General features: G+C 39.0%; 1 protein-coding gene across 1 annotated transcript in view; it reads right to left on the bottom strand.

Annotated features, from left to right (window-relative positions):
* Positions 1-27,119, bottom strand: part of LOC139712323 (uncharacterized) — a gene marked incomplete at its 3' end in the record, with an annotated part of 57,433 nt that overhangs the window by 18,965 nt on the left and 11,349 nt on the right. The window contains exons 6-13 of the mRNA XM_071624162.1: positions 24,196-24,345; positions 22,368-22,583; positions 21,116-21,236; positions 19,627-20,112; positions 15,538-15,727; positions 14,827-14,926; positions 13,990-14,124; positions 13,382-13,434 (exon numbers count right to left, since the gene is read on the bottom strand). Of these exons, the coding sequence (XP_071480263.1) occupies positions 13,382-13,434; positions 13,990-14,124; positions 14,827-14,926; positions 15,538-15,727; positions 19,627-20,112; positions 21,116-21,236; positions 22,368-22,583; positions 24,196-24,345 (1,451 nt within the window). The remainder of the gene's footprint in view (positions 1-13,381; positions 13,435-13,989; positions 14,125-14,826; positions 14,927-15,537; positions 15,728-19,626; positions 20,113-21,115; positions 21,237-22,367; positions 22,584-24,195; positions 24,346-27,119) is intronic.

The following is a 27,119-nucleotide window of genomic DNA, read 5'->3' as shown; positions in this document are numbered from 1 at the left end:
AAGATACAATAATGCATATTTCAGCTCACAAAACATGCATGAAAAAGATTAACAGCAAGAATGATATTGAGTGATTGAAGAGACCATTCAACTGCATTAAAATGCAGTGAGTTAGAAATAAGTTAATAGGCCCCTATTCTAATTATAAGCCAATGTATCAAGAAGGAATATGACATGTATCATGACTGGGCAGAGTTTGTTGTATACACAAGTGTTTACAAGTACCCCGTATGCATATGTGAGTGAGTGAGTGGGGGTGAATGTGTGTGAGTGTGACTATTTACATTGTTCTCTATCAGCTTAATACCATCCAAAAGTGACAGAATTTTTACACACAGTGAAAAGTGAATCTGACAAAAGTAATGTATCTTCTATTTTTGCACGATTCCGTCATGAAGCAGCAATGTGTGTGTTGGGGGGGGGGGGGGGGGGGGGGAGAAATCTCACCTTATACCTGTGGATGCAAGAAGTCAAGTGAGTAAAACTGCTAGCGCAATGCATTACCTGAAAAGCAGTGCCACAAAACTAACTTTAAACTCATAACTTTAAACTCATGGGATCAGCCACACAGGGCGACACACTTATGCCACAGACAAAGAAGATGCTGCCACTATTTCTTGAAAACTGATAATCACACAGGAAATAAGCATAAGGTAGAAAGTGACAGCAAAGCAGTACAACACTGGCAGTTGGGGTCATGAGTAATATGACCTGGATGCACACCATGGTGACACGCAGTGCATTAGCCAATCAAAAGAAAGCATTCAATTAGTATCTGATGACACCAGCTAGGTGGATGGATAGTTTTGCTAACTGTCAAAGAAAAAAAAAAGTACTCTTCCTTGAAGTGCCAAGGTGCCTCTGATGAGGAAGCAGAAGTCGAAGGGACTAGCAAAAATGAATCCACCTCTGAACCCAATGCCACCTGCAAGAGAATCCGATGAGATACCTTCTAGTAGGGTAACAACACCTCAGAAAGCTGGGCAAGTACTACAAAAAAACAGTAGAAAGGCAACCTTCAAATCAGCCATACACTGTAGTGTAAGGAGACATCAGCCCTGCATCTTTCTTGGGAGCAGGAACAGGATGTTGTTGGCTGGTATATATGTCAAATGAACTCCTGTTGAACAAGTCCCTGACTGTTAACATTCTATGAATATCCCAATACACAATGTACACCTCCATGTAAGGTCTGCAAAATGACCCAGTGGCTTCCCTGCTCTGTCTTGTTGAAATCCAAGCTAGCTTCATCAGTGTTTCCAGTGTGATCCACAAAGCTACTTTGTCTGCCCATGTAGACACCTTAATACTTGTTCATGTATACACTTGGTCCTGAACGTATCAGTACTGGCATGAGAGGAAATAGTGGTGCTGCATCTTGGTACACCTGGATTAAAAATCTGGATAACCTGTGATGTGATCCTTGTGTAAAAAGTGTAAAAGAAGCTTTACTAATCTAACATATGGAACATTTTAAAGATGATATTTTCTGTATGAGACCAACAGTTTACAATTTCTGGTTATACATGTTGTAACTTGAGTTTTATGCTAGTTTTTATAAGAAATTTGTCAACTCAACTGCTGGGCATCAGAACACAATTATTTACGACTACTGCAAATGGGACACATTTCAGTGTGCCGAAATGCAATATCACTGAGAAATAGATGAAGTATGTAGCACTTAAAAGTAGGAGTCTTAAATGGACGCTGCTTGTTTTTGCAGCTGTTTCACAGAAAATGATATCAGACATTAAAACAAAATGATTCTTTACAAATTGAAGTATAAAATATTCAAGAAATAGATGAAATAAACACTACAATATGCTAGAAATTATCTAAAAAAACACATTTCAGAAAAGAGTGGCATTTGTCAGTGAAACAGAACATCATGATCATACCACAAAGCAGTAGCAGTGAGAGAAATGCTGACATTAATAAAAGATATTGAACAGAAACACAAACACTAGTTACAGTATCTACTAAAATGATCAAAATGACTTGTCCTAGTGGAAAAACAAAATGACATACAGTTTGTAGTCCCTAATTGTATGCACAAATCAACCTAAGCGATTGAAATTACTACGGATGCAAGTTTCGAGACAACATGTGTTACTGTATGATGAAATAGCGAGTTTGATTAATGAAAATTATCAATTACCAAATCAACCTATCACATTTCAGTGGAACAAAAACACATCATAAAAACTACAATGTATATTGTACATAAAAAAGACCAAACTGTTACACAGAACAAATTGTTTTACGCTACAGCTGAGCCTTTACTGGTTAGAAACACATAGACACAATGCAAATAAATGTGGGTAAAAGAATGTGAGTACATAAAAGATATCCCCACAAAAGATACAAGGAAGGAAGGTGTTGCCAGCTATTGCCAGCTATTGAAGTATTTACTGCATGTTATCTTTAGATTGTACTTACAGACAAAGCACTACATACTGAAATCATTAATTTGTTCTGTATAACATATGAAAAGCATCTTGCAAATCTTGCTTCAGAAACTTGAGAATATAATAGCATTAATGGTCTACTCAAAAAGTGGTGAGTATTAACTTAATACTGAGTTACATGCTTAGCATCTCAGTTTTGGCATGCAAAACATACTTCAATCAAATCTTAATTGGTATTATATTACCTTTGGTATTTAGTGTGAATAGCAACTGAGGGGATATACAAATTGATAAAGAGAGGCATAATTTTGATTTGATTAAAAAAATAAATGATTTAAAGTAGCATCTATTCTAATAAGTTGCCTTGAACTTGAACCTCGCAGAAGCGCAACATGTTTTGCACAAAAATTGTATAACCAGCCTTTTTCACATTCAACAAGAACTACAAGACAATACATAGATTAACTGAAATATGCATAAATCACAAAATAATAATATTTTCTAAAGAATACAATGCACAGAAACTCCATTAAGAATACTGAAATGAAAAAAGAGGAAACTCTGGTTTGATAAGCAATATACAATTTCTTGCATACAGTTTCAGAACAATAAAGCCAGCCACATTCATGCTGCAAATATTGTATGATGTCTACCAACCTTCTTCAAAATAACTTGGTTGCAGTGAGCACCAACACACACACAGAATAAAAAGGAAAATGTATGTTTTGATACACTTGTAATTAGAAATGCCATTGCATTTAAAAAAAGAATCAAAACCATTTATGAAATAGTGATCATGTGTCTAGTTTTCCACTGAAAAGATCTTCAGTTAGCTGAGCAAGAGGAATACAGATCCTTACAATGCCTGCCAAACTTTAATTACATACAGTCAATACATAAAAAGTGACTAAATACCTTGCATCTTTCCTTCTTCTTTACAAATTATCACTAAAATTGGCAAGCCCTTGCATATATTTAAATAGGTTGACATGATCATGCTATCAGCGGGTGATAAGTGTGCACAATACTGCATAAACTATCACAACCCACTGAAAAGCCAAACTAATATGCTGTATCAGGCAGCTTTCAAAGAATGGAACTTTGCCAAGGATCTTCATATTCAGCTCTCAACAAAAGGCCAAGGGGCTTGATGCTTTACAGTGGCGGATCCAGAGGGGGGCGCAACCGGCGCATGCCCCCCTTTATTTTTCGTTAAAAACAAAAAAAAGAAAAAGATAAAAATGAAATGAAACTGGGAAGTGGCACCAGAAATATTAGTTGCGCCCCCCCCCCTTTACAGAATTCCTGAATCCGCCCCTGCTTTAATAACACTGTACCTCAGCCCTATGAGAAATTCAAATTTGATGTAACTTCCTGTGGTGCCTGTTTGATGGTATGCCACTAACAGTTTTGTTACTACTGAATCTGATCAGAATGCATTTGAAGAGCATAATGTCAAGGTTACCATCATCATAGATACCATCTGTGGTACTGCCATAGAAATACTTTGCTTTCCCTAACACCGGTATTTACAAACATTACCACTACAGTGTTCTACTTGATCTGGAGGAGATGTCAACAGCCATCACTGCTTTGAACCTCTAGGCATTGCTCCAAGGCTCTGCTTCTTAGCCCAAATGTGGGACATGTGTATCATTCCAATAAGTTTGTATATCCCAACACCAAGTATGATCCCTTTTAAGTAAATGCTTTTGTCATTAAGGTATTGCTTTCTGAAGATGAACATGTCAATTTCAACAACCCTTTTCCTTAACATTAGAGAGCCGATTACATCCCAGATTTCTCTGCCATAAACAACTTGTTTACTTTTCACAGTATCTGTGGTAAATATGAACATTACGTTGTTCAAAGTGTTTGAACAAGTTTGAACAAGTGTTCAAAGGATGTTAAAGGTCATACTGAATTGTAATATCATTCTTTAAAGAGGAAACTCAGTGACTCACCTGTGTAACTAAAGTTCACCTTCTACACATTCTTGCAGATTAATGCCTTAGAAGAACATAGCAAACTTGCACGACTTTGAGGCCTAAAGGGGGGATATAGAGCCACTAATGTCAAAATTGACCACTAATGTCATACAACCACTAATGTCATAACACGTCGATGACAAATGTCATAACGACCACTAATGTCATAACAACGACCACTAATGTCATAACACGTTGACGACAATGTCATAACAACCACTAATGTCATAACACGTCGACGACAAATGTCATAATGACCACTACATTGTAATGTCAGAACACGTCGACGACAAATGTCAAAATCGGATTAACCACAAATGTCATAACACGTCGACAACAGTATGTCAAAATTTCCAAATTTACTGCAAATGTCATAACGCGTCCCAGGGGCGAATTCAGGAATTCCCCCTTTAGATCCGCGACTGCGTCAAAACCCATTGCTTGCATTACAGGGGCGGATCCAGGAATTCCGTAAAAAGGAGGCACCTTTACAAAATGAATGGCTGCCACACACCCCCCCCCCCCATTTTTTTTTCATTTCTGTTGTTATTAACAAAAAAAAAAATAGAAGGGGGGGGGGGGGCACCAGAGAGGGATGTGCCCCCTCTTGATCCATGATTGCGTCAACCACAAATGTCAAAACTCATTGCTTGCGTTACAGGGCGGATCAAAGTATTCCGTAAAGGGGAGGTGCCTTTACAAAATTAAAGGCTGCCACACCCCCATGTTTTCTTTTTATTTCTGTTGTTTTAACAACAACAACAAAAAATTGAAGGGGGGGGGGGGCCACCAAGAGGGATGCGCCCCTCTCGATCCTATGATTGCGTCAACCAAAAATGTCAAAACTCATTGCTCTGCATCAGAGGGGCGATCCAGGAATTCCGTAAAGGGGAGGCGCCTTTACAGAATTAAAGCTGCCGCACCCCCTCAGTTTTTTTTCATTTTATTTATGTTATATTAACCCCACCCCCCCCCCCAAAAAAAAAAATAGAAAGGGGGGCACCAGAGGGGGATGAACCCCCTCTCGATCTGTGATTGCGTCAACCACAAGTGTCAAAACTCATTGCTTGTATATAGGGGCAGATCCAGAATTTCGTGGAGGGGGGGGGGGGGGGGGGGGCACCTTTATATTTTGTTTAAACAACAACAGAAAAGAGAGAGGGGGAGTCACAGTGAGGAGGGAGTGGGCCCCGCTATGGATCCGCGACTGCATCAACCACAAATGTCAAAACTCATTGCTAGCATCACAGGGCGGGATTAAGGTATTCCGTAAAGGGGAGGCGCCTTCACTAAATTATAAGCTGCCCTGCAACCTACCCCATATTTCTTTTTTTCTCTGTTTTAAAAAAAAAAAAAAAATAGAGAGGGGGCACTAGAGGGAGGTGCCCCCCCCCCCCCCCCCATCGATCCGCGATTGCGTCAACCAGAAGTGTCAAAACTCATTGCTTGCATTACAGGGGCGGATCCAGAAATTCCGTAAAGGGGAGGCACCTTTTCAAAATGAAAGGCTGGAGCTACCCCCCTCCCCCTTATTTTGTCTTTTTGTTTTTGTTCAAACAAAAAATGAAAAATAAAGAAGAAAATAGGGGGAGCGGCAGTCTTTGATTTTGTGAAGACGCCTCCGCTTTACAGAATTTCAGGGTCTGCCCCTGTAATGCAAGCAATGGGTTTTGCCATTAACTTGTGGTGCCCCCCCCCCCCCCCATCGATCCGCGATTGCGTCAACCAGAAGTGTCAAAACTCATTGCTTGCACTACAGGGGCGGATCCAGAAATTCCGTAAAGGGGAGGCACCTTTTCAAAATGAAAGGCTGGAGCAACCCCCCTCCCCCTTATTTTGTCTTTTTATTTTTGTTTCAAACAAAAAATAAAAAATAAAGAGGAAAATGGGGGGAGCGGCAGTCTTTAATTTTGTAAAGACGCCTCCCCTTTACAGAATTTCAGGGTCTGCCCCTGTAATGCAAGCAATGGGTTTTGCCATTAACTTGTGGTTGACGCAGCCGGGGATCTAGAGGAGGGTGCGGCACCTCCTCCCCTCATGAGAGGCTGGTGCAATCCCCCTCCCCCTTATTTTTCTTTTAATTTCTTTGGTTAAAAAAGAAGGGAGGGGCTGCAGAAGCCTTTGATATTGTAAAGGCGTCTCCCCTCTACGGAATCCCTGGATCCGCCCCTGTGACGCGTTATGACAATTGCAGTGAATTTTGAAATTTTAACATTTGTGGTCGACATGTTATGACATTTGTGGTCAATCCGATTTTGACATTTGTGGTTGATGCAATCACGGATTGAGAAGGGGCACATCCCCCTCTGGTGCCCCCTCTCTATATTTTGTTAAAACAACAGAAATAAAAAGAAGACTAGAAATGTTGCTATGGCGCCTGGTATGCCTCCACCATAATGCATGATTCTCCTAATAGATCTATAGTATATGTGGACAATGTGTGATTACATTTTCACAAAATTGGCAAAATACTAAAATGACATGTTTGTCACAAATGTGTTGAATTTTCACCTTCCTTGACCTAGGTTTAATTGTATGAATAGGAGAGCATATATTTGGGGATTTAAGGACTTTAACTTGACTTTGACCCTTTCATAAGTTTATGCATTGAGTAATTTTCAAGGTATGGAGAAAATGTGCAATTTCTGTATTGAATAGTAAATTGTTACCATTTTCATCTGGCCTTTGACCCGAAATTCATAAGAGAATCACTGTAAGGCAGAACATGCATACATATGTACTAAGTTTCAAGATAACTTGAGCCACTTTCAAGATATGGAGGAAGAAGTAAGCACTTTCATTTGATCTTTGACCTTTTGGAAAAAAAAAAAAAAAAAAACTTCCCAGAAAATCTCTATTGGGTTATACATGCATATACCATGTTAAAAAAAAGAAAATCCTGCTGGCATTGCATAAATACGAGGGAAATAGTACAATTTTGAAGTGTTGCCCTTGACCTTTGACCCCTGACCTTCAACCTAAGAACCCAAATTCCCTAGATAATCACTGCCAGTCAGCACATGCATATATCCTCAGTTCCCTGAAGATACCTTGAACAATTTCCAAGATACAGAGAAAAAAGTGAAATTTCAACATTTTTACTTGACCTTTTGACCCTTGACCTTTGACCTCATGACCCCAAACTTTCACCAGAGAATTTTAATTGGGTAATACATGTATACACTAAGTTTCTAGAAAATATCTTCAGGCATTGCATAGATATGGGGGAAATAGTGAAATTTTAAGCATTTGACCTTGACCTTTTGACCTTTGACCTTGAGTGTGTGCACGCAAAAGTTGATAGGCACAACTTCACTCCCTAATACACATACATGCCAAGTTTCATTAGGATACCTCAAAAGGTTTTTTTAGTTACGCTGTCCACAAAATTCATTACGGACGGACGGAAGGACGGACGGAAGGACGGACAGAAGGACGGACGGTACGGGTGGAATGACGGACAACCCGAAAACATAATGCCTCCGGCACCACTTCTTGGCGGAGGCATAAAAAAGAGGAGGGGGGGGGGGGTCGCGCCAGCCTTTGATTTTTGTAAAGGTGCCTCCCCTTTACGTAATTCCTGGATCTGCCCCTGTGATGCATCATGACATTTGCAGTAAATTTTAAATTTTGACATTTGTGGTCAATGTGTTATGACATTTGTGGTTAATCCGATTTTGACATTTGTCGTCGACGTGTTATGACATTTGCAGTAAAAATGGAAATTTTGACATTTGTCGTCGTCGTGTTATGACATTTGCAGTAAAAATGGAAATTTTGACATTTTGTCATCGACGTGTTAATGACATTTGTGGTTAATCCGATTTTGACATTTGTCGTCGACGTGTTATGACATTAGTGGTCGTTATGACATTTGTCGTCGACGTGTTATGACATTAGTGGTTGTTACGACATTAGTGAGTCGATTTTGACATTAGTGGGCTCTACAGGGGCATGGTGTCCATTAATTTGATGTTTATTTTACACGACACCTAAAAAGTGCGTAGCTATCTGATTGGTCAATTGCTCATCGCGTGACATGCGGTTAAAAGTACCACTGCGCGCTGTCACTGTCAGCCATGCAATTTTGTTTGAGCAAAAAATGGATATAGCATACAAGTGTAGCTGATCAATATACGAATAGTGAATGGTCACAAGAGCGATGGTACAAGATTTCGCACGAGGTGAAAGATAGAGGCGCTCTATTTAACGAGGCAAAGCCAAGTTGAATAGTGTGCCGCATCTTTCACCAAGTGCGAAATCTTGTTCCATTGCAAGAGTAAAGACCATACACAATTTGTTTTATACAACACCTCGAATGTCAGCAGATTTGGTCCACACAGATTCTTGAACTTAGCACAGAAATGGTAACCATTTTCCGTGAAAGACGAATGAGTATCCACACAGTCGCAGTCACCATTAACGTTCGTATGCAAAACGAAGTTGTTTTTAAAAATGAGTGACAAAAGTATGTGCTTTTTTAACGCGCTTGTAATTGTTGAGTTCATGTGGCAAATGTTTTATTATGACATCAGAGCCATAAGATGGAACAAAAACTTCGAGCCAATCTTGAGTTTAACATGGGAGTCAATGGATATGGGTGACGTCAGCCATGCGCTATCCATTTTTGCTTAAACAAAATTGCACGGCTGACAGCCAGAGCGTGCGATGGAACTTTTCACTAAATGCCACGTGATGGGCAATCGACCAATCGGATACCTACAGTACATATATAGGTGTTACTGATTCCCATGTAAAACTCATGTTCAACTCCTAGCTCTTGTTCCATTGCATGGCTCAGATGTCACAATTAAAAACTTTTGTTGGGTCACTCCACATGTCGCAAGCACATGTTTCAGAGTTGTATGTGTGTGTGTATGCAGGGAGGTGGAACCACCTCCCTGGTGTATGTGTGTGTGTGTGCATGGGGGGGGGGGGGGGAACAGGTAGAGCAGCTCATGGTTGGTTGGGTGACAGGACAATGCTCTCTCTCCTCTACTGCGCCCCCCTCCCCGCCCCCATATGCTTCAGTGGCAAGAATCTCTGCATTTTCCTGCAGGTCCTCCTCCCTTTTTTGCTTTGTTTTGTTTTGATATTTTTGCCCAAAAAAAGGGGGGGGGGGTCATCAACAACCCCTGCTGATGATGTGACTGTTGAAGTGTTTTTATGTGTTGAGCCAATTCAGTGAACTTCAATTGTTTGCCATTTCACACATGAGCATATCATGGTACAAAAGCTGTTTTCTCTTAATACAATGTATAAATCCTTTTCAATAGTTAAGTCGAGGATAAGAAAAAAAAAAATCTGAAGAAAATCCCACACAGCAAAATATTTTACATACACAGTATTCACTGTACCCATCTGGAGATGACTTGGCAAAGTATGAGTTATTGTTTCAGGTCCAATTTCAAAAAACCTCTGCATCTTTATTTGCTTGATATCAGTTGAATGAATGCCAGTTGATACCAGTTGATTTCTAGTCACACATTCCAATTTCCATATTGAAACCAGTTGCCTTAACTGGAATCAACCGGTACCAGTACCAGTACCAGTACCAGTTGCCAACTGGTTTTTCAACCTGGGTATAACTGCATAAATCTAAGCTCACCTATTCAAACATGATGTGGATTGCACTTTCATAATACAATCCATATCTAGCTGTATTCCTTACTGTATGATTAATAAGTAAAACTACAGCTGGTATTCAACTGAATAAGCAAAAAGAGAAGAAAATGTATTTAGTGTTTGGCTTGGCTAAGTATTTGTCTTGTTCTGTGTCGAAGACATTTCTTAGATCTTTACTTCAGCAGACGACAGCTAAACTCAAGCACAATTGTAATGTCACACACAAGCAAAAAGGCAAACAATTTTGAACAACGATTCTCTACGGCTATTTGCATGTTGTCAGAAAAATTGTGCAGTCACCGCGGGTGGTGAATTCTATGGGTTTTTGTGTGCATACTATGTAGTTAGAACTTTGACCAGATGATTGAGATAATGATAGTGGGCTCATCATTGTTGAAAGCATCCTGTGGCATACAAATGTACCAGTAGTGCCATGCAAACCCTATCAATTGGTGAGATTGGGTGATTTGTGTTGCTTCCATTCATGAGATGATTTGTGCTATGAGTTGGCTGATGTGTTGATTTCCTTCACGATCACAGCAATACCATTTAATTAGAGCAGACTCATTGTATTTAAGAAGAGGGCGTTCTTGCTGATAAACAAGATGCTGCTAAATTTCTTGATGGTAATTGTGAAGATGAAAAAATGCAGCTATTTCTGAAAACATGTCAAAGACAACAAATTAGCTGCTATGAATGATTGTTCCAAGTGTCCTGTCTAGAGTGCTAGAAAGACAAATACACAGCCATAAACTTGCTCTTGAATAACGAAACATACATAAGTAGACATATTACTTGTACATATCTACATCTGTAGAGTAATTATCTTTTTTTATACTTAGCCAAATACTTAAAACAAATATTGTCCTCTGAATACCATTTTGGCCAAGTATTTGAGTTAGGTAAAATAGTAAGTATTTGTCTTATCTTCTTCGCTTAAGTATTGAATTGAATACCAGCCCTGACCAACTGACTGCACAATAGACTTCCTCTTGAATTGCTGGAACGATATATCTATTTTGGGGTCTGCAGAGGTGTTGGCCTCTACATAAGGCACTTCATTTGGAACAAGGTTCTAGTTATAGCAACATGCCTTGACCTCTGAAATGTCACTCTCCAGCCAGCATGTGAAAACCCTCTCGATGAAAGCCTATAGATAGGCAACTGTAATGTTAAATGGCGAATGTGTGGAACATTGAGATGGTGCATATAATTTACACAGAAAAAGTAACTAATCCAGTGGAGTGTAATTGGATTTGTCCTACATACTAAGTGCAAATACTTTACTTGAAAAGACTCGACCACCGACATAAAAAAGCTAGTTTGGAATTTAGCTCATGTGCATATTGGTACAAATGACCTTCCTTTTTTCTGTTGGTTAGGCACTTTACTCCTTCTCAAACGTCATAACGCGTAAGTTTGTCCACACAACAATTTATGGAATCCATATTCAAACAAAGATTGGACTTGGGTAGACCAGGTGATAAGTATGACCCGTCAATTAACACTTGGGGAAGCATCTTGATCTATGTCATAAAACTGTTTGGTATTGAATGCCTTTCCAAACCTTTTCTGTTAATACTGCCAAATGTTTGGTCTTAATAAACACTGTGTTGCTGTCAGGTGGATGTGCTGGCAAGCACCATTTATAAGGATTACATGAAAAATCCTCACATCACATATGCCTGTAACAGTGAATTTGAAAAACATTAATGTGTGCTAGTGCACCTGACCATTTTATTCCACTGTGCAAAGTGGAACAACATACTGGCTTATTACACAGAAAAACACATACTCACTCACACACATACATACACATATCATTAAGTATTATGGCAAAGAGTGCACAGAAATGGTTAATATGTGCGGCATTAGCGAAACTGTTTGTCTAATTCTAAGACTGCATAATTCTTGCTGCCTCATTAATGCACTTCAAATATCTTAAGGTGGACATTAATTTCACTGCACAGGACCTATCACAAGTTCAGTTCCCTTGCTCTCCCTCTCTCTCTCACACAATCAGCTACTTGTATGATTAAACAAACCTTTGCAACATTTTCCTGGTGAAATAAGTAGATAATGAAAGGGAGGGGACAGCAGGAGAATGTAGTGAGAAATTTGAACATGCAAAGTTAGTACTATTCAACATCACATTCCAGTTGTATTTGATTCTGAATTTTATAAAACAAGTATAGAGCAGAGACCATTTTGCTTTTGCCCATGTTTCCCCTTCAATACGCCCATTTTGGCAGTATGAGTACAAAGAAAGCAACATATATTTGTATTTGCTGAAATTTAACACTCATAAAGAGCTTTTACATATTCCTTTCTGCATACAGCCAGTACAAAAGACCCTAAAGTTTAGAGTATGAAGTAACAACACCTAAAGCAATCATTGTTTCAGTTTCAAGGAGACTTGGATCATTTAGCTAACAGTTCAGAAATCACCTGGTAGAATTAAAGCCCACTAGAGTTAAATCTTGGCCCACTCGGCTGTTTCTTTGTCTGGTAGGGTACACTTACCTGGGTAACTAACTACCTTGCAACTATCTCCTCAGGGGCACTACACACAAACTTGTAGGATTCATGCAAAATTTCACCTGTTTACCCCCATCCCTACGGACGACTCTCTTGAAGTATTGATTTAACTCAATTCAAACATTTTTTTTTTCTTGTAAGATGAAAGCATTGATTTCAATCAAACAATTTGTCTCTCCCCAGCATACTATCTTCTGGGCCATCAATGCCACTGTCATGAACTTCTTCTAAAAAATTTCCTTCTAACAATTTATAAATGCAATAAGACTCGTCTGCACTTCTACAAGTAGATCTCCAGAGGACGACATTTAAAATTTACAGAGTTCAAGCCCACTGGGGATTGTCTCACAAGAGCCTTGTAGGTAAACTTTATTATTTGTGTCATGCCATGGAAGGACGAAGTAATGACAATAGAAAAGACTTCATTTGAATACCTTAGTTCAGCCTCCACTTTCAGACGGTGAGAGAAAAATGATTGCAATACGTCATCTGAGTCCCTAGTATTCAGTTTACTTTTGACATAGATCAGAATCAAGTATCAATGGATTGTCATCAATTATTATCAAGTTTTGTGTTAAAAATATATGAAATATATGATACAGCCTATGATACACAAAAAATGGTTTTACTCACAGGAAAGTGTGAATGTATATCATACATGTTAGACACTTTCTTTCAATTGTAAGAGGCATCTTCAGCCAGATAATTCAAATAGTTTGACAAATGAGTACAAATTCTGAAAGAAACAGGTTCAATATCTATTCACTAGTAGATGGACAAAAGAAAAAAACACTGAATTTAAAACATGGCAAAAGGTCTTACCTCTTGTTTTCCAGGGACTTTTTTCTTCTTTCACTCCCAGTTCTTGTGAAGACCTGATAATGTATGCCACAATGTAAAAATTCACACGAGGTGAATGAATATCTCTAAATCTCTGTACTCTTCATAGTGTGTAATGAGAATTCTCCTATTCACAAAGTTTTTACTCTAAATATGTATTAATTTGTTACTCGCTGCTTGCATTTTAATTTAACGCAGTTATGATTTCAGTTTGCTATGCACGACACATCAATTCATCCACACATTCCAATCCATTTATCAATTTGATAACTTTCTCATCCATTTATCCATCTATCCATTGACATATCAATACCTCCATTGACACATTCATCCATTTGTTGATCCATCAAATTTGCATTCATGCAATGTGTGTATTCATTTCAGATGGATGTAAATGAAGTACAGTCAGAATTGGAAACTTTTATTTGTACAAGCTTTTGTAAACAACCAAATACCTGAATACCCAGTAACACTTTTTGGAGAATCTATAAAGTTCTGTTTCACCTTGAAAAGTACAAGTAAGTAACTATGCCTGCTAATATTGGATGATGCAGACAGGCAGATATATATATTAAAATCAAGAGTTTTACCTCTTCATTTGGCACACTGGCATGCTTCTGTACAGGAGGGGTGACAGGAGATAAGCCCGAGGATGGTGAAGTGGACTGAGACCCAATTTCTTCCGGTGAGGGGTTCTGCAGTGAATCCAGAGATAAATTCTCATTCTGTATGACATAGGAGAGAGACAGAGTACAAGAAATAGCAAGAGGTTAGTACTAAAACGGAAAACGGTCTTCTTTCAAGCTTACAGCTAAAATGAACAGTGTTTGTGGATGTAACATATCCATTTTACTATGGTTATAACATAGGTCCCCACAGATTAGTGTTGTAATGGCTGAAGGGACAAACCATTCAAATTAGAACGATTAAACAAGATGAAAACAAGACAGTTACTGCATAAGATATTTTCAACAAGATAAAATTTCAGCAGCTGGAACATCTTAATATAAGTTAAATTCTTGAAAATAAATCTTTAGTGTAATTACACAATACACGTATGCAAGCAGGATGTAGATGACAAGACTTCAGTAATGTGAGATGAAATAGACAGGATTGTAGTTCTTTATCAGTACTACTAAAGTTTCACACCTTTGCTGGGCTTCATAGCTTTCATCTCAGAATTTTGTATATACAGGGATACCAGTTAGAATGAACTAGAGGGCCTGAAATACATCTACATGAAGCTCCTTTGTACATGAAAAAGACTGAACTTTGAAAACTGCCAGGACCTGAATTCACACTTTTGCCTGACAATTGGCATCCATGTATACAATGTATATGATTGTATACTTTATATCTATTGTGATCACTTAGATGTCACAAATGATGTCAGATGTAAAAGCTTCCAATGCAGGAAACAAACTTACAGGTGATTTCTTTCGCCATGCCTGGCAGAGTGACATCCCACCATGGCTCAAGCTTTTCTGCACTGGAGGTTTACCCTGTGACACTCGGCTGGCTTTGTGACTGAAAAACATCAAGAGAATCATAACAAACTTAGTAACCCCTGAAATGAAGGCTAACTCAATTTGCTTTGAAACATGGCATTGAAATCAGGACATGTGTCAAAGATAAGCTCATTTTAAAAGTAGATTAAATAAGGAAATTAAAAATATCCCTTACCTTATTTATATTACCTTCATGGTTACAGCTAATTTTATTGGAGAAGAAATGATTAAAATACATATGGTCCCAATGTGCTTGTATTTGCATTGATGCATTGAAAGGTGTAATTAAACCCAATATCTAATGGAACATTAACACCAACCTTCCCCAAATACTCACATATTGTATTGAAATTAAGAAACAGAGCAGTCCAAATTTGACAGATATTGGATACTTGTCAACCCTGCAGCTCAACAGAAAGGGGATAATGGAGGAAAATTTCACAAAATTGGAATTGGAAGAATTCCAGAGGGTCAAAAAAGAGGACATGAATAATCCTATAAAACATGAACAATTAGCTTGTATGATGTTAGATGCATATAAAAAGATAAAACCACTTGAATGCTGATGAATCCTCTAAATGAGCATTTGATGGGCACCCCTCCCCAACCCTTCAGGCCATTTAGTTGTACCTTGGAATGATGGACTCATCTGTAGAGGCTGCTCCATTGAACTTAAGGGGTGGCATAGCAAATGAGGGGTACAGGTAGTGGATGTGGTTGACGATTAAGAACTTGATGATGAGCTCATATGCAAACAGCCTCCCCTCTCGCCACTCCCATGCACGACTTAGAACTGTGTCAACACTGCCAGTGGATGTTTCTGCAAATATGGATAAAATTTTGTTGTCATATTATCAAAAGTTGTTTGAAGTGTAGAAAGCATAAGTTTTATTGAAATTCTTCAAAAAAAAATTGTCCTCCACAATGGTAAGATTTCAAGTATTGACAAGTGAATATAGTATAAACCTGCATTTGAAAAAAAAAAAAAGAAATAAACTTTGGAAATGTTTAATGAATTACATTTGAAGACAATTAACCTAAGTCACTCTGGACAAAGAAAGAATGATAGAGCTGTCTTCAAGAAATACATAGAAACTTAATCTTAACATGAACAAGATACTCTTTCATTCATTGCTTTTAGGTGTACTCACTATCCACAAAATACACTACATTGCTAACTTCTAGCAAACTTTACACTGCAAGTCAACTGCACAGAAAGAACTAGAAATGTCGCTATGGCGACTGATGCCTCCGCCATAATGCATGATTTCTTCCAATAGGCGTATAGTACAATGTCTTCACAATGTATGATTCATGACAGTTTCACATAACTGGCAAAATATTGAAATGACAGGTTTGTCAGAAATGTCTTGAACTGGGTTTGCTTTAATTTTCTAAGAGTGCAGGTACACATATTTGGGGAATTGAGAATTTTTACTTGAATTCTGACAAACCTTTTTATAAGTTTATGCATTGAGTAATTTCCAAGGTATGAAGAAAGAGTGTAATGACGGTACAAAATGGATTTTTTTTTTTTTTTTTTTTTTTTTGGGGGGGGCATTGAAACCTGGCCTTTGACCCTTAACCTTTGACCTTCTGGCTGGAAATTTCCAAGAGACTCTACATTAGGTAATGCATGTAATAAGTTTTTAAACTAATAATGCAAGCATTGCATATACCGTATGTCCCCAAAAAAATTACAACGGGGCCCTACGCAATGATATCTTTAAAAATATTGCATCAATCTAAATACAAATTCAGGGTATGAAACTACAACTCATTGCTCACATCTTACAGAAAACCCCATTCGATTTGCTTCAGTGGTCAAAGAGAAATGAGGAATTTTGTAGAGGATGTCGGGAATCTCTTTTGTCCAAGTTCTGTCTATTGTTCACACACAAAATCATCGAAGTGCTAAACTTGGAAGAATCAGACTCATGACATGCTTTACTACAATCCCCATTTCTCTGTGACCGCTTAACTAAATCGAATGGGGATTTCTGCAAAATAGAGCTAAGATGTTATATTTTAAGACCCTGAAGTTGCATCGAAAAAAAATAATCATATTGGATGTTATCGATTCGAAAATCTTATTGTAATTTTTGTCGGACATACTGCAGTATGTCCCTCAAAAATTACAATCAAATTTTCGAATTGATAACATCCAAAATAATCGACCTGTCTAAGTGCTACTTCGGGGCCTTAAAATATAACATCTTAGCTCTATTTTGCAGAAAACCTCATTCAATTTGGTTAAGCAGTCACAGAGAAATGTAGATTGTTGTAAAGCATGTCATGAGTCTAATTTTTCCAATTTTAGCAATTCAATGCTCTAGTGCGTGAATAAAATACAGAACTTGGACAAAAGAGATTCCCGACATCCTCTACAAAATTCCTCATTTCTCTTTGACCACTGAAGCAAATCGAATGGGGTTTTCTGTAAGATGTGGGCAATGAGTTATAGTTTCATAACCTGAAATTTGTATTTAGATCGATTCACTATTTTTAAAGATATCATTGTGGGGGGTCCCGTTGTAATTTTTTTGGGGACATACTGTACTAGTATATGAGGGAAATAGTAAAATTTTGAGGAGTTGACCTTGACCTTTGACCCCTGACTATTGACCCATGACCCCTAAATTCCCATGATAATCCCTGCCAGTCAGTTCATGCGTATGTACCAAGTTCTACGAAGATACATTGAACCATTTGCGAGAAAAGTGATATTGCAACATTTTCACCTAACCTTTGACCTTTTGACCTTTGACCTTATGACATGAAACCCTCTCTGGAGAATCTTTACGCAGTAGTACATGTCCACACCAAGTTTCAAGAAAATACCTTTGGGCATTGCATAGATATGGGGAAATTGCAACATTTGTAGCATTTGACCTTGACCTTTTGACCTTTGACCTCTTGCCAATGTCACTAAAATCATATCAACTAATTGTCCCATCATACATCATCCTTGGACCAAGTTTGGTGAAAGCTGCTTCATCCAGTTTTGAGTTATCACGTAAACAGATAAATTTTAGGATTTGACCTTGATCTTTGACCTTTGTCCGATTTCACTGAACAACTAATCAAGTAATTGTCCCATCATACATCATCCTCCAACAAAGTTTGGTAAAATTTACTCCATCCAGTCTTGAGTTATCGCGTAAACAGATGGATACAATTTCATGATTTGACCTTGACCTTTGACCTTTGACCTTCAGCCGATTTCACCCAAAATCTAATCAAATAATTGCCCATCATACTTCATACTTGGACCAAGTTTGGTAAAATTCCAGTAAATATTACTCAAGTTATCGCGTAAACGAAAGCGGACGGATGGACGTACGTACGGACGTACGGACGGACGGACAACCCGAAAACATAATGCCTCCGGCACCACTTCGTGGCGGAGGCATAACAAGGAAAAGTAGAAATTACGCGGTGCGTAATATATGTCCCCGCCGGAAGTAGCATTTTGTAGCAAAATGTATAATATAGGTAAAAAATCAAGGTCAAAGGTCAAAGAAGTCAAAGGTCAATATTCTGTGTAAAAGTTTTGAAGCCCTCACCTAGTGCCATCACATAAAGCAAACATAATCGAAATCGGGTTAGAAATGGCGGAGTAGCATTTTGTAGCCAATGTACAATATAGGTCAAAAATCAAGGTCAAAGGTCAAAGAAGTCAAAGGTCAAAATTCTGTGTAGAGGTTTTGAAGCCCTCACATAGTGCCATCACATAAAGCAAACGGAATCGAAATCGGGTTAGAAATGGCGAAGGAGCAAAATGTACAATACAGATCAAAAATCAAGGTCAAAGGTCAAAGAAGTCAAAGGTCGAAATTCTGTGTAGAAGTTTTGAAGCCCTCACGTAGTGCCATCACGTAAAGCAAACGGAACCGAAATTGGGTTAGAATTGGCGAAGGAGTAGCATTTTGTAGCAAAATGTACAATATCGGTAAAAAATCAAGGTCAAAGGTCAAAGAAGTCAAAGGTCAAAATTCTGTGTAGAAGTTTTGAAGCCCTCACCTAGTGCCATCACGAAAAGCAAACAGAATCGAAATCGAGTAGAAATGGCGAAGGAGTTGCATTTTGTAGCCAATGTACAATATAGGTCAAAAATCAAGGTCAAAGGTCAAAGAAGTCAAAGGTCAAAATTCTGTGTAGAAGTTTTGAGGCCCTCACATAAAGCAAACGGAATCAAAATCGGGTTAGAAATGGCGAAGGAGTAGCATTTTGTAGCAAAATGTACAATACAGGTCAAAAAATCAAGGTCAAAGGTCAAAATTCTGTGTAGAAGTTTTGAAGCCCTCACCTATTGCCATCACATAAAGCAAACGGAATCGAAATCAGGTTAGAAATGGCGAAGGAGTAGCATTTTGTAGCAAAATGTACAATATAGGTCAAAGGTCAAGGTCAAAGGTCACAACTGAAATTCTGTGTACAAGTTTCAAAGCTCCCATGTAGTGCTCTCATATAAAGCAAACAAAATCAAAATCGGCTCATAAATGACAGAGAAGTACCAAATTGAACATTTTGATCACACAAGGACGCACACACGGACACACACACGTACGGAGCCCGTTTCATAGTCCCCTGCTCGAACTCGTTCGGCGGGGACAAAAACAGGGCAATATTTTTTGCACCCTTCTTGACTTATTACTTATGTGATTAGTACATTTTCAAATCACTGGTAAACAATATTTCAAAGTTTCCAGTCATTACCAACTCCAAGCTGGTTGACATTGGTGATGCTGATGGCCTTGCTCTGCCCATAAAATGGCATTTGTCTCCATCGCACTTGACGAGGACTTTGAGGTGGCCATCTGTCCGTTTCATCACATGATCCCATCCCATCGTGCATACTTCCAGGAGCCAGCTCAGAATCCCTGGAGCTGAGGGGCATATCAGAAGGACTTGAGGCTTGCATTGCCATTGGGTGTGCCCCTGTCTGGGAATCTCCAGGGTTTTGAGGAAGGGTGAAGGCAGAAGACCTGCCAACCAAGTCTGTGCTATTGCGGCGATCCTGATTCTTGCCTGTGTGCTCACTTCCAGCAGCAGCAGTTGAGTGCTTTTGATTCATGGAGAGGCGATGAAACTTGGAAAGAGTATGAGCAGGTTGACTCATGTATTTTATATTGATGCCCCAGTCAGCACTCAGACCTTGAAGAATCAGCTTTAGCAAGGCTGAATTGTTTGTGTCCTTGACCACTGTAAAATGAGAAAATATAAATTCATTACACTTTCCATCTGCTCTACATATTCAGTGCACTTTCAATACCTTAAAAAGTTGAAGTATCAAAGGTATTTTTCTTGATCAATTACTGTATACGCCTAATATTTCGCGAGGTTTTTATTTTCATGAATTTCATGATATTCGGCTGCAATGCTTGATGCCATCCCTATGGACAACATTCATCTGACCTCATAAAAGAGTCACCTGGCCAAGAAGCTCTGTTATCCAGGGTTGGATACAATCCAGACATCCAGCATCAGAGACCCAGTTGTAGAGGCAGACAGGCATTCGCGAACTGGCGACACATGACTCAGCCGACCGTGTGTATCCAGCTACGCGTGCTGCCACATTTGTATACCCCTCAACGCCACAACCAACTGCTAGGCCTGGATGTCAGCCAACTCCCAGGAACCATCTACCTGATGCCACCTAGGCTGCAGTCCCTGGGTGACTGCTATATAAGCTGTTATTTTTACGAGGGTTTTATTAATAACACGCGAAAATGCCTCAAAGCACTTGGGTGATAGTGCATTTATGTTCGCGTCGGCGTCAATACGTGAAAACAACATCTCGCGAAAAAGTTTATGACCTCTTCATTTGCGAAAATATCTGTATGCGAAAATAACAGCATATACAGTATTCACCTCAAGCAGCTACCCACATCAAGAAATTGAATTGATCTAGAGATTTTGTATGCTGGAGAATTCACTCTGTTGAAATGCACATGCTTAAGAATATACTAATTACGTGGTAGGGAAGAGGAAATCGTGAAGCATTTAGTTTACTTTTGTTTTCCTTTTTTTATACCTCAAAAAATGCCTTCAGAGTGATTGTAAACCCCGGGAGCAGAGGATTGCTTCCCAGACTGAGTTTAAATAAAAGGATCAGATGACACAAATTTAATTTTACACCATGATCAACTGTGTTGAGTATTTTACTGTGGTCATTTTCCCTGAAATCTTTTGACAGATAACTTACCCAGATATCTAAATAGTTCACTGGTAGCTTGTCTCACAGTTGAAGCAGGATGCATGAGATACAGGCTGAACACTGAGAAGTAGTAGGGCCACTTGGGCAACAACAGGCCTGGAGGTATATGCTGTTCACAGAAAAAAAGACCATTGACCACCTTATTTGTTAAAACACAATGTAAGACATTAATATCACAAAACAATGAGAAATATCAATTTAAGATAGTAGAGGAGTAGAATTCATCAACCCTGCACAGCCTAAATTTTGTTTGATTACTGATGTCAGCTGAATATATATTTGAAAAAAAACAAAATCTTCCTATACTAGTACATAGCACAGCATAAGATAAGTGCCTGTCAATACGCTGCTGACAAAGTATGAACAATTCCTCTGAATATTGACTGGATGTGACATGCTTTGCAGTCCAGAATAATGTGGCACACAGGGGGGTCTACACCATGGCACATAAAGTTAAATACCCACTGGACTCTTCTTCCAAGAGTACTTTTACAGTGTAAATCGACCTTTTACCTTTCAGCACCATTCAGGAGTAGAGGTGTTTGCTACCTTACTTAAGCAAACAGAATCAAGTGAAGAGAGAGTTTTTTTCTCACAAATAAGCACAGTCATTTACACTAACATTTGTACAATGTTTTGATGTTCTGAATTAAATGTCTCTTACAAGAACAAGTGTTCTTGCCCAGAAGTTAGTATCCACGTTAAACATGCTATTACCATGTGATATTGTAATTATATTGGATGATTTGCTACTTGGTTGTCTTTGCAAAGGTAGACAGTTTGGTTCAGGGAACAGCGAAATTAAGATACCACAAGGACTCAATCAATGTGGATGCTGCATTCAGTTTATATTTAGGCCTTATTGCAGATGTTCCATTGGGGTACACATTGCAGAAATGTTTTGATGAAGCTCTGCACATGTAGGAGAAGCACTTCCTTTTACTGACTCTCAATACCAGGTGTGTATGAGAGAGATAGCATGTCGGATTGTAGTTATTCTCTTCATAGCAAAATTGTGCCCAAACGGATTGCTGAATAATCAAAAAGACTACCTGCTAACAACAAAAAACACACTTTTTTGTTTTCTTCTACACAAGATAAACTTGCATAAACCAAATATCATTTCCTTGAGCCATCATGAATCTATATTTATTCACGACATCAAGTTTTCCTATAGACACTACCACCCTCAACATTAAAATCAGCAACATTCCCTCATTTCCACTCAACATCTACTGACCTTAATAAGATAAAGGCACACTCCTAGGAGTCCTTCTGCTTCATAGGCATTCAGAAACTTGAAATCCTTGCTTAGCACAGCATAGTGTGGTAAAGACATAGACTGCCCCACACTCGCTGTTTTCTTCTGTATTGGGCTGGACGTCGCTTCTCTTGACAGGATAGAGGACTCTTGCCCCAGTCGAGAGATGGCCGTGGAGAAAGATGCAAGGGCTTCCTACAATGTACAATTAAATTCCACAATGTACAATTAAATTCCACAATAATGATTCAAATAAGCATATTTCTTTCTTTCTTTCTTTCTTGTAGTTTCTAGTACATGGATCTCAGACTGGTAAATCCTAATGGTGGGGTAACTTCACGCACAGCTGGTTAAAAGTCAGTTTGAGCTGACTCTGGTTCAAGTAGACAAGATGTTGTACACTTAAACAGAGATATTATTAATTTGTGTGTGAGGAAGTAGAGAAGTTGATTCCTCCTCAGCTCAGTGGACAAGGAAGTCATCGTGCTGAGGATGCTGTTCATAAGAAGACATTTACACGGTTAAGGCTGCACTTACCAACATAAAAAAAAAAAAATCAGTTGTTACTGTTAATATACACTGTCAATGTCCCATGTAATAGCAGCTACTAGATGTAGGTCTGCACAGATTATTATAGAAATGTTGGTTTAAAGGAATCATAAAGAGACCTAACTTCAGGTTTCTAACTTTTTTGGTGAGATAATGAGAAACCTCATATGAAATTTGAAAGAGCATGTAATTCCAAGAGGAATTCAATGTTTATTTTATGAAAATTGGTCTTGAAAAGGCTGAGATATCTAAAACAGATCGATTCTAATAAAAGGTGGGTCCCACTTTTTATTATCATTGCTTTGTTTTACTTTGTTTTTGGCTGTCTCAGCCATTCCAAAACTGATTATCATCAAACAAACTTTGAATTCCTCTTAGAATGGTATGCTCTGTACTAATTCACAAGTAATTTCTTGGTAGCTCACAAAAAGTTAAAAGCCCAATCCTCATCTCCACCAATACTATACTATCTCTTAAATGATATGCTGTGATGAATTACACCCCTATGCTTTTGAGGTGTGATAAAACACAGAAAACTGACATTGGAAGAGATCTCACTCTAACATAAAGAAATGAAGAGCTACCATTGGTAGAAGTATCACTAAAGGTAATGTACATGCCCTGTAGTACTGCCTCAGTTTCAGTTTCAGTTTCAGTTTCCAGCGTTCACACTGGCAAAAGATCAAGAAGTTTGGTGGGGATGGGGGAAAATATCCCTTCTTTAAGTGGGAAGTTTTGCGAGAAGTTTTGCAAGAAGTTTCGTGGGAAGTTTGCAGTCACAATGGCAAAAGATTGAGATCTTACAGACCACGATCTTAAAGATCAGGATCTTAAACTTCCTAATATTTTGCCAGTATGACCGCGACTAAAGTTTATCTCCCTATCGCAATGTACTGGCACTGAGTTTGGAAAACTGTACGCAATTACTGTTCGGTCAACTTTGAGTTCATGGTATGACAGGACAAATTCAACTACATGAAGAGTTTGACATTGGATGACAATTTTGAGGTAGCAGTTTCATCAGTTTTGGTCAAGGATTCTTCTTTTTCCTTAATGTTTCTGATTCACAAACATGAAAAGACAAATCTGAAGAGTCTCCCCCTGACATTGCTACAATATCAAAACAGATTTGGGAATTAATTCATTCTCAGAATAGGTACAAACAGACACAGTGAACAAATACATAATATGACACCTATCCCTACTAACAAGATTTTTATGGCACAGAACAGAAGAAGCTCTAAAGATAGGGTCTCACCTGAAATTCACAACGGGATAGAAATGACGTAAACCCTTTGATGGCGCACTCCCTAACACTAAGCTGTGGATGAGCCAGTAGTGGGTAGACAATAGAATGCATCTGGCTTGTGATGAACAATGGCAGGTTACTCAGCTCCTCATTGCCAAACTGTCAAAACAACACAAAAAGCTTCTGTATTATGACCTATAGACTCTATTAAATATAACTTCTTGAAAACCAAAACAAACAAGAGACCCGCGGGTCTAGCGCTCACCTGAGTATCGCAAGTTCACCTTTCACGCAGTCACTAATCTAAATTATTCACAGCTCTACCAAAATTTGACGAGGCATTCTCAAGTGGAAGATGAAAATGTACAATAAGGGCCCAATTTTTTCAAGATTCCTTAATTTGGGGGAATTGGGGCCCCCTGGGGCCCTCTGGGTGGGGCATGGTGCCCAGTTTGATAAATTGAGATCCTGACCACCTAGGGATGCTACCTGCCAAGTTTGACAAAAATCCATCATGAGGTTTTCAGGAAGAAGATGAAAATGTACAATTCAGGCCCCCATTTGGACCCTTCCAACCACCCCCCCCCCCCCCACCCCCAAGAGGGGCACCCCTGGATCTCCTATGAACAAACTTGAAACTACAGTCATTAATGTACTCACTCATAGTATTATCTCAGCTCTATAACTTCTGATTCTAGAGAAGATTTTTAAAGATTCCTTCATTTGGGGGGTTTGGGCCTCCTGGGGGCCCCCTGGGCGGGGCATGGTGCCCATTTTAACAAATTGAGATCCTAACCCCCTAGGGATGCTACCTGCCAAGTTTGGTGAAAATGGGTCATGGGGTTCTCAAGAAGAAGATAAAAATGTACAATTTAGGCCCCATTAGGACCCCTCCTCACCCCCCCCCCCCCCCCCCCCCCCCCGGGTCCCAAGGGGGGCACCCCTGATTCTGCCATGAACAAACTTGAAACTACAGTCATCAATGTGCTAACTCATAGTATTAACCTAGCTCTATTACTTCTGGTTCTAGAGAAGAAGATTTTTGCGGATTCCTTAATTTTGGGGGGTTTGGGCCCCCTGGGGGCCCCCTGGGTGGGTCATGGTGCCCACTTTAACAAATGGAGTTCCTAACCCCCTAGGGATGCTACCTGCCAAGTTTGGTGAAAATGGGTCATGGAGTTCTCAAGAAGAAGATGGAAATGTACAATTTAGGCCCCATTAGAACCCTTCCCCACCCCCCTCCCCTGGGTCCCAAGGGGGGGCACCCCTGATTCTGCCATGAGCAAACTTGAAACTACAGTCATCAATGTACTAACTCATAGTATTAACTTAGCTCTATCACTTCTGGTTCTAGAGAAGAAGATTTTTACAGATTCCTTAATTTTGGGGGGTTTGGGCCCCCCCCCCTGGGGGCCCCCTGGGTGGGGCATGGTGCCCATTTTAACAAATTGAGTTCCTAACCCCCTAGGGAAGCTACCTGCCAAGTTTGATGAAAATCGGTCATGGGGTTTTCAAGAAGAAGATGAAAATGTAAAAAGTTTATGCACGACGGACGACGGACGACGCACGACGCACGACGGACGCCGGACGAAGGGCGATCGCAATAGCTCACTTGAGCCTTTGGCTCAGGTGAGCTAAAAACCAAAAACAATCAACAAACAAATGATAATCATGAATATCAGAGAGAATATCACTTTCAGGGACACCAATGCAAATTTTTCAACATCACAAAGTTCATGCAGTCCATAGGTGGTGGAATTAGTAATGTATGCTGGTGCATTTTCACTGTTCCTGTAAACTGAAATATTGTTGATGTCCTAGTCTATTACACAGATGACATTCATGTATGTGCAACCTAAAAACCAAAACAAATAAAAAAATCCAGCAACAATAGCAAATGCAAATCCCTATACCTGTCTACTCTGAGGAGTAATGCAACAACATAGGGCTATGTAAAATCAAAGTACATCTATGATTGATACAAAAAATTCAAGGGAAATGTAAAGAAGTGTAGAATTCTCATTTCTCCCTGGTAATGGGGTACTAATACTAAGGCCTCGCTTACCAGGTGGACTTCTGACATTCCCTCATCACAAGTGGATTTTGGCTTACACTGTACAATTGTATGTGCTTGAACACTACACAAAGGTGTTTTTCTCTACTGGATTGCATTCACACTGCAATGACATGCCCGCAATTGCAATGTGAGCTTAAGGTCTTTACTGACAGTAATTACATAACTAGGTAGTCAAGTGGACAGATCTGCCAAACTGAAAATGTGCTGGTCTGTCATCACAAAGCATTGCACATTATGTTTAGATTTATTCCGGACAAGTATCTGGTTCACAGCAATGTCATGAATAAACTCATTGTTATACATGTATAACAATGAGTTTGTTATATCAAAGTATAATTAAATGTTATATCATATTAACATATTATTAAAATATCATCAAATATTATATAACGATATAATATTTACAAGTAGTGCAGATTTGGGAGGTATGTACATGTATTTACTACTCACACACCTAAAATTCTAGAAACGAAACCTTAGATATATTTATGGAGGCGGCATGCACAGCCAACTAGCATTTTAACCTGACCTTTGACCCTTGATCTTTGCCCCATACCTCAAATATAATATAATATAGACCGAATTAGCTTGGTAGATTAGCTGCAATCTGGCAACCCTGGTTAAGTCAGCTAGCTCAAATATGTGCAGTTGTCACTCACTCAGCAGTGAGTAATTCTTCTCTTTTATTATGGATGAGAAAGACACATAGAAACAAGGAACACACTCATAAATTTTTGGTGACCTATTTGGATCACCAGAGCATATCATTTCTCAAAAAGTGGCAGCCCAATATCTATTTCTGGTGGTCCCAGGCAACAACTAATGTCAAGCCTTGGTTGATATGACAATGGCTATG

The sequence above is a fragment of the Diadema antillarum genome, unplaced genomic scaffold (assembly GCF_040938485.1).
Source record: "Diadema antillarum isolate AM-2024a unplaced genomic scaffold, OU_Dant_1.0 seq00001792_RagTag, whole genome shotgun sequence".
Taxonomy (NCBI): domain Eukaryota; kingdom Metazoa; phylum Echinodermata; class Echinoidea; order Diadematoida; family Diadematidae; genus Diadema; species Diadema antillarum.
This window is presented reverse-complemented; position numbering and strand designations above follow the sequence as displayed.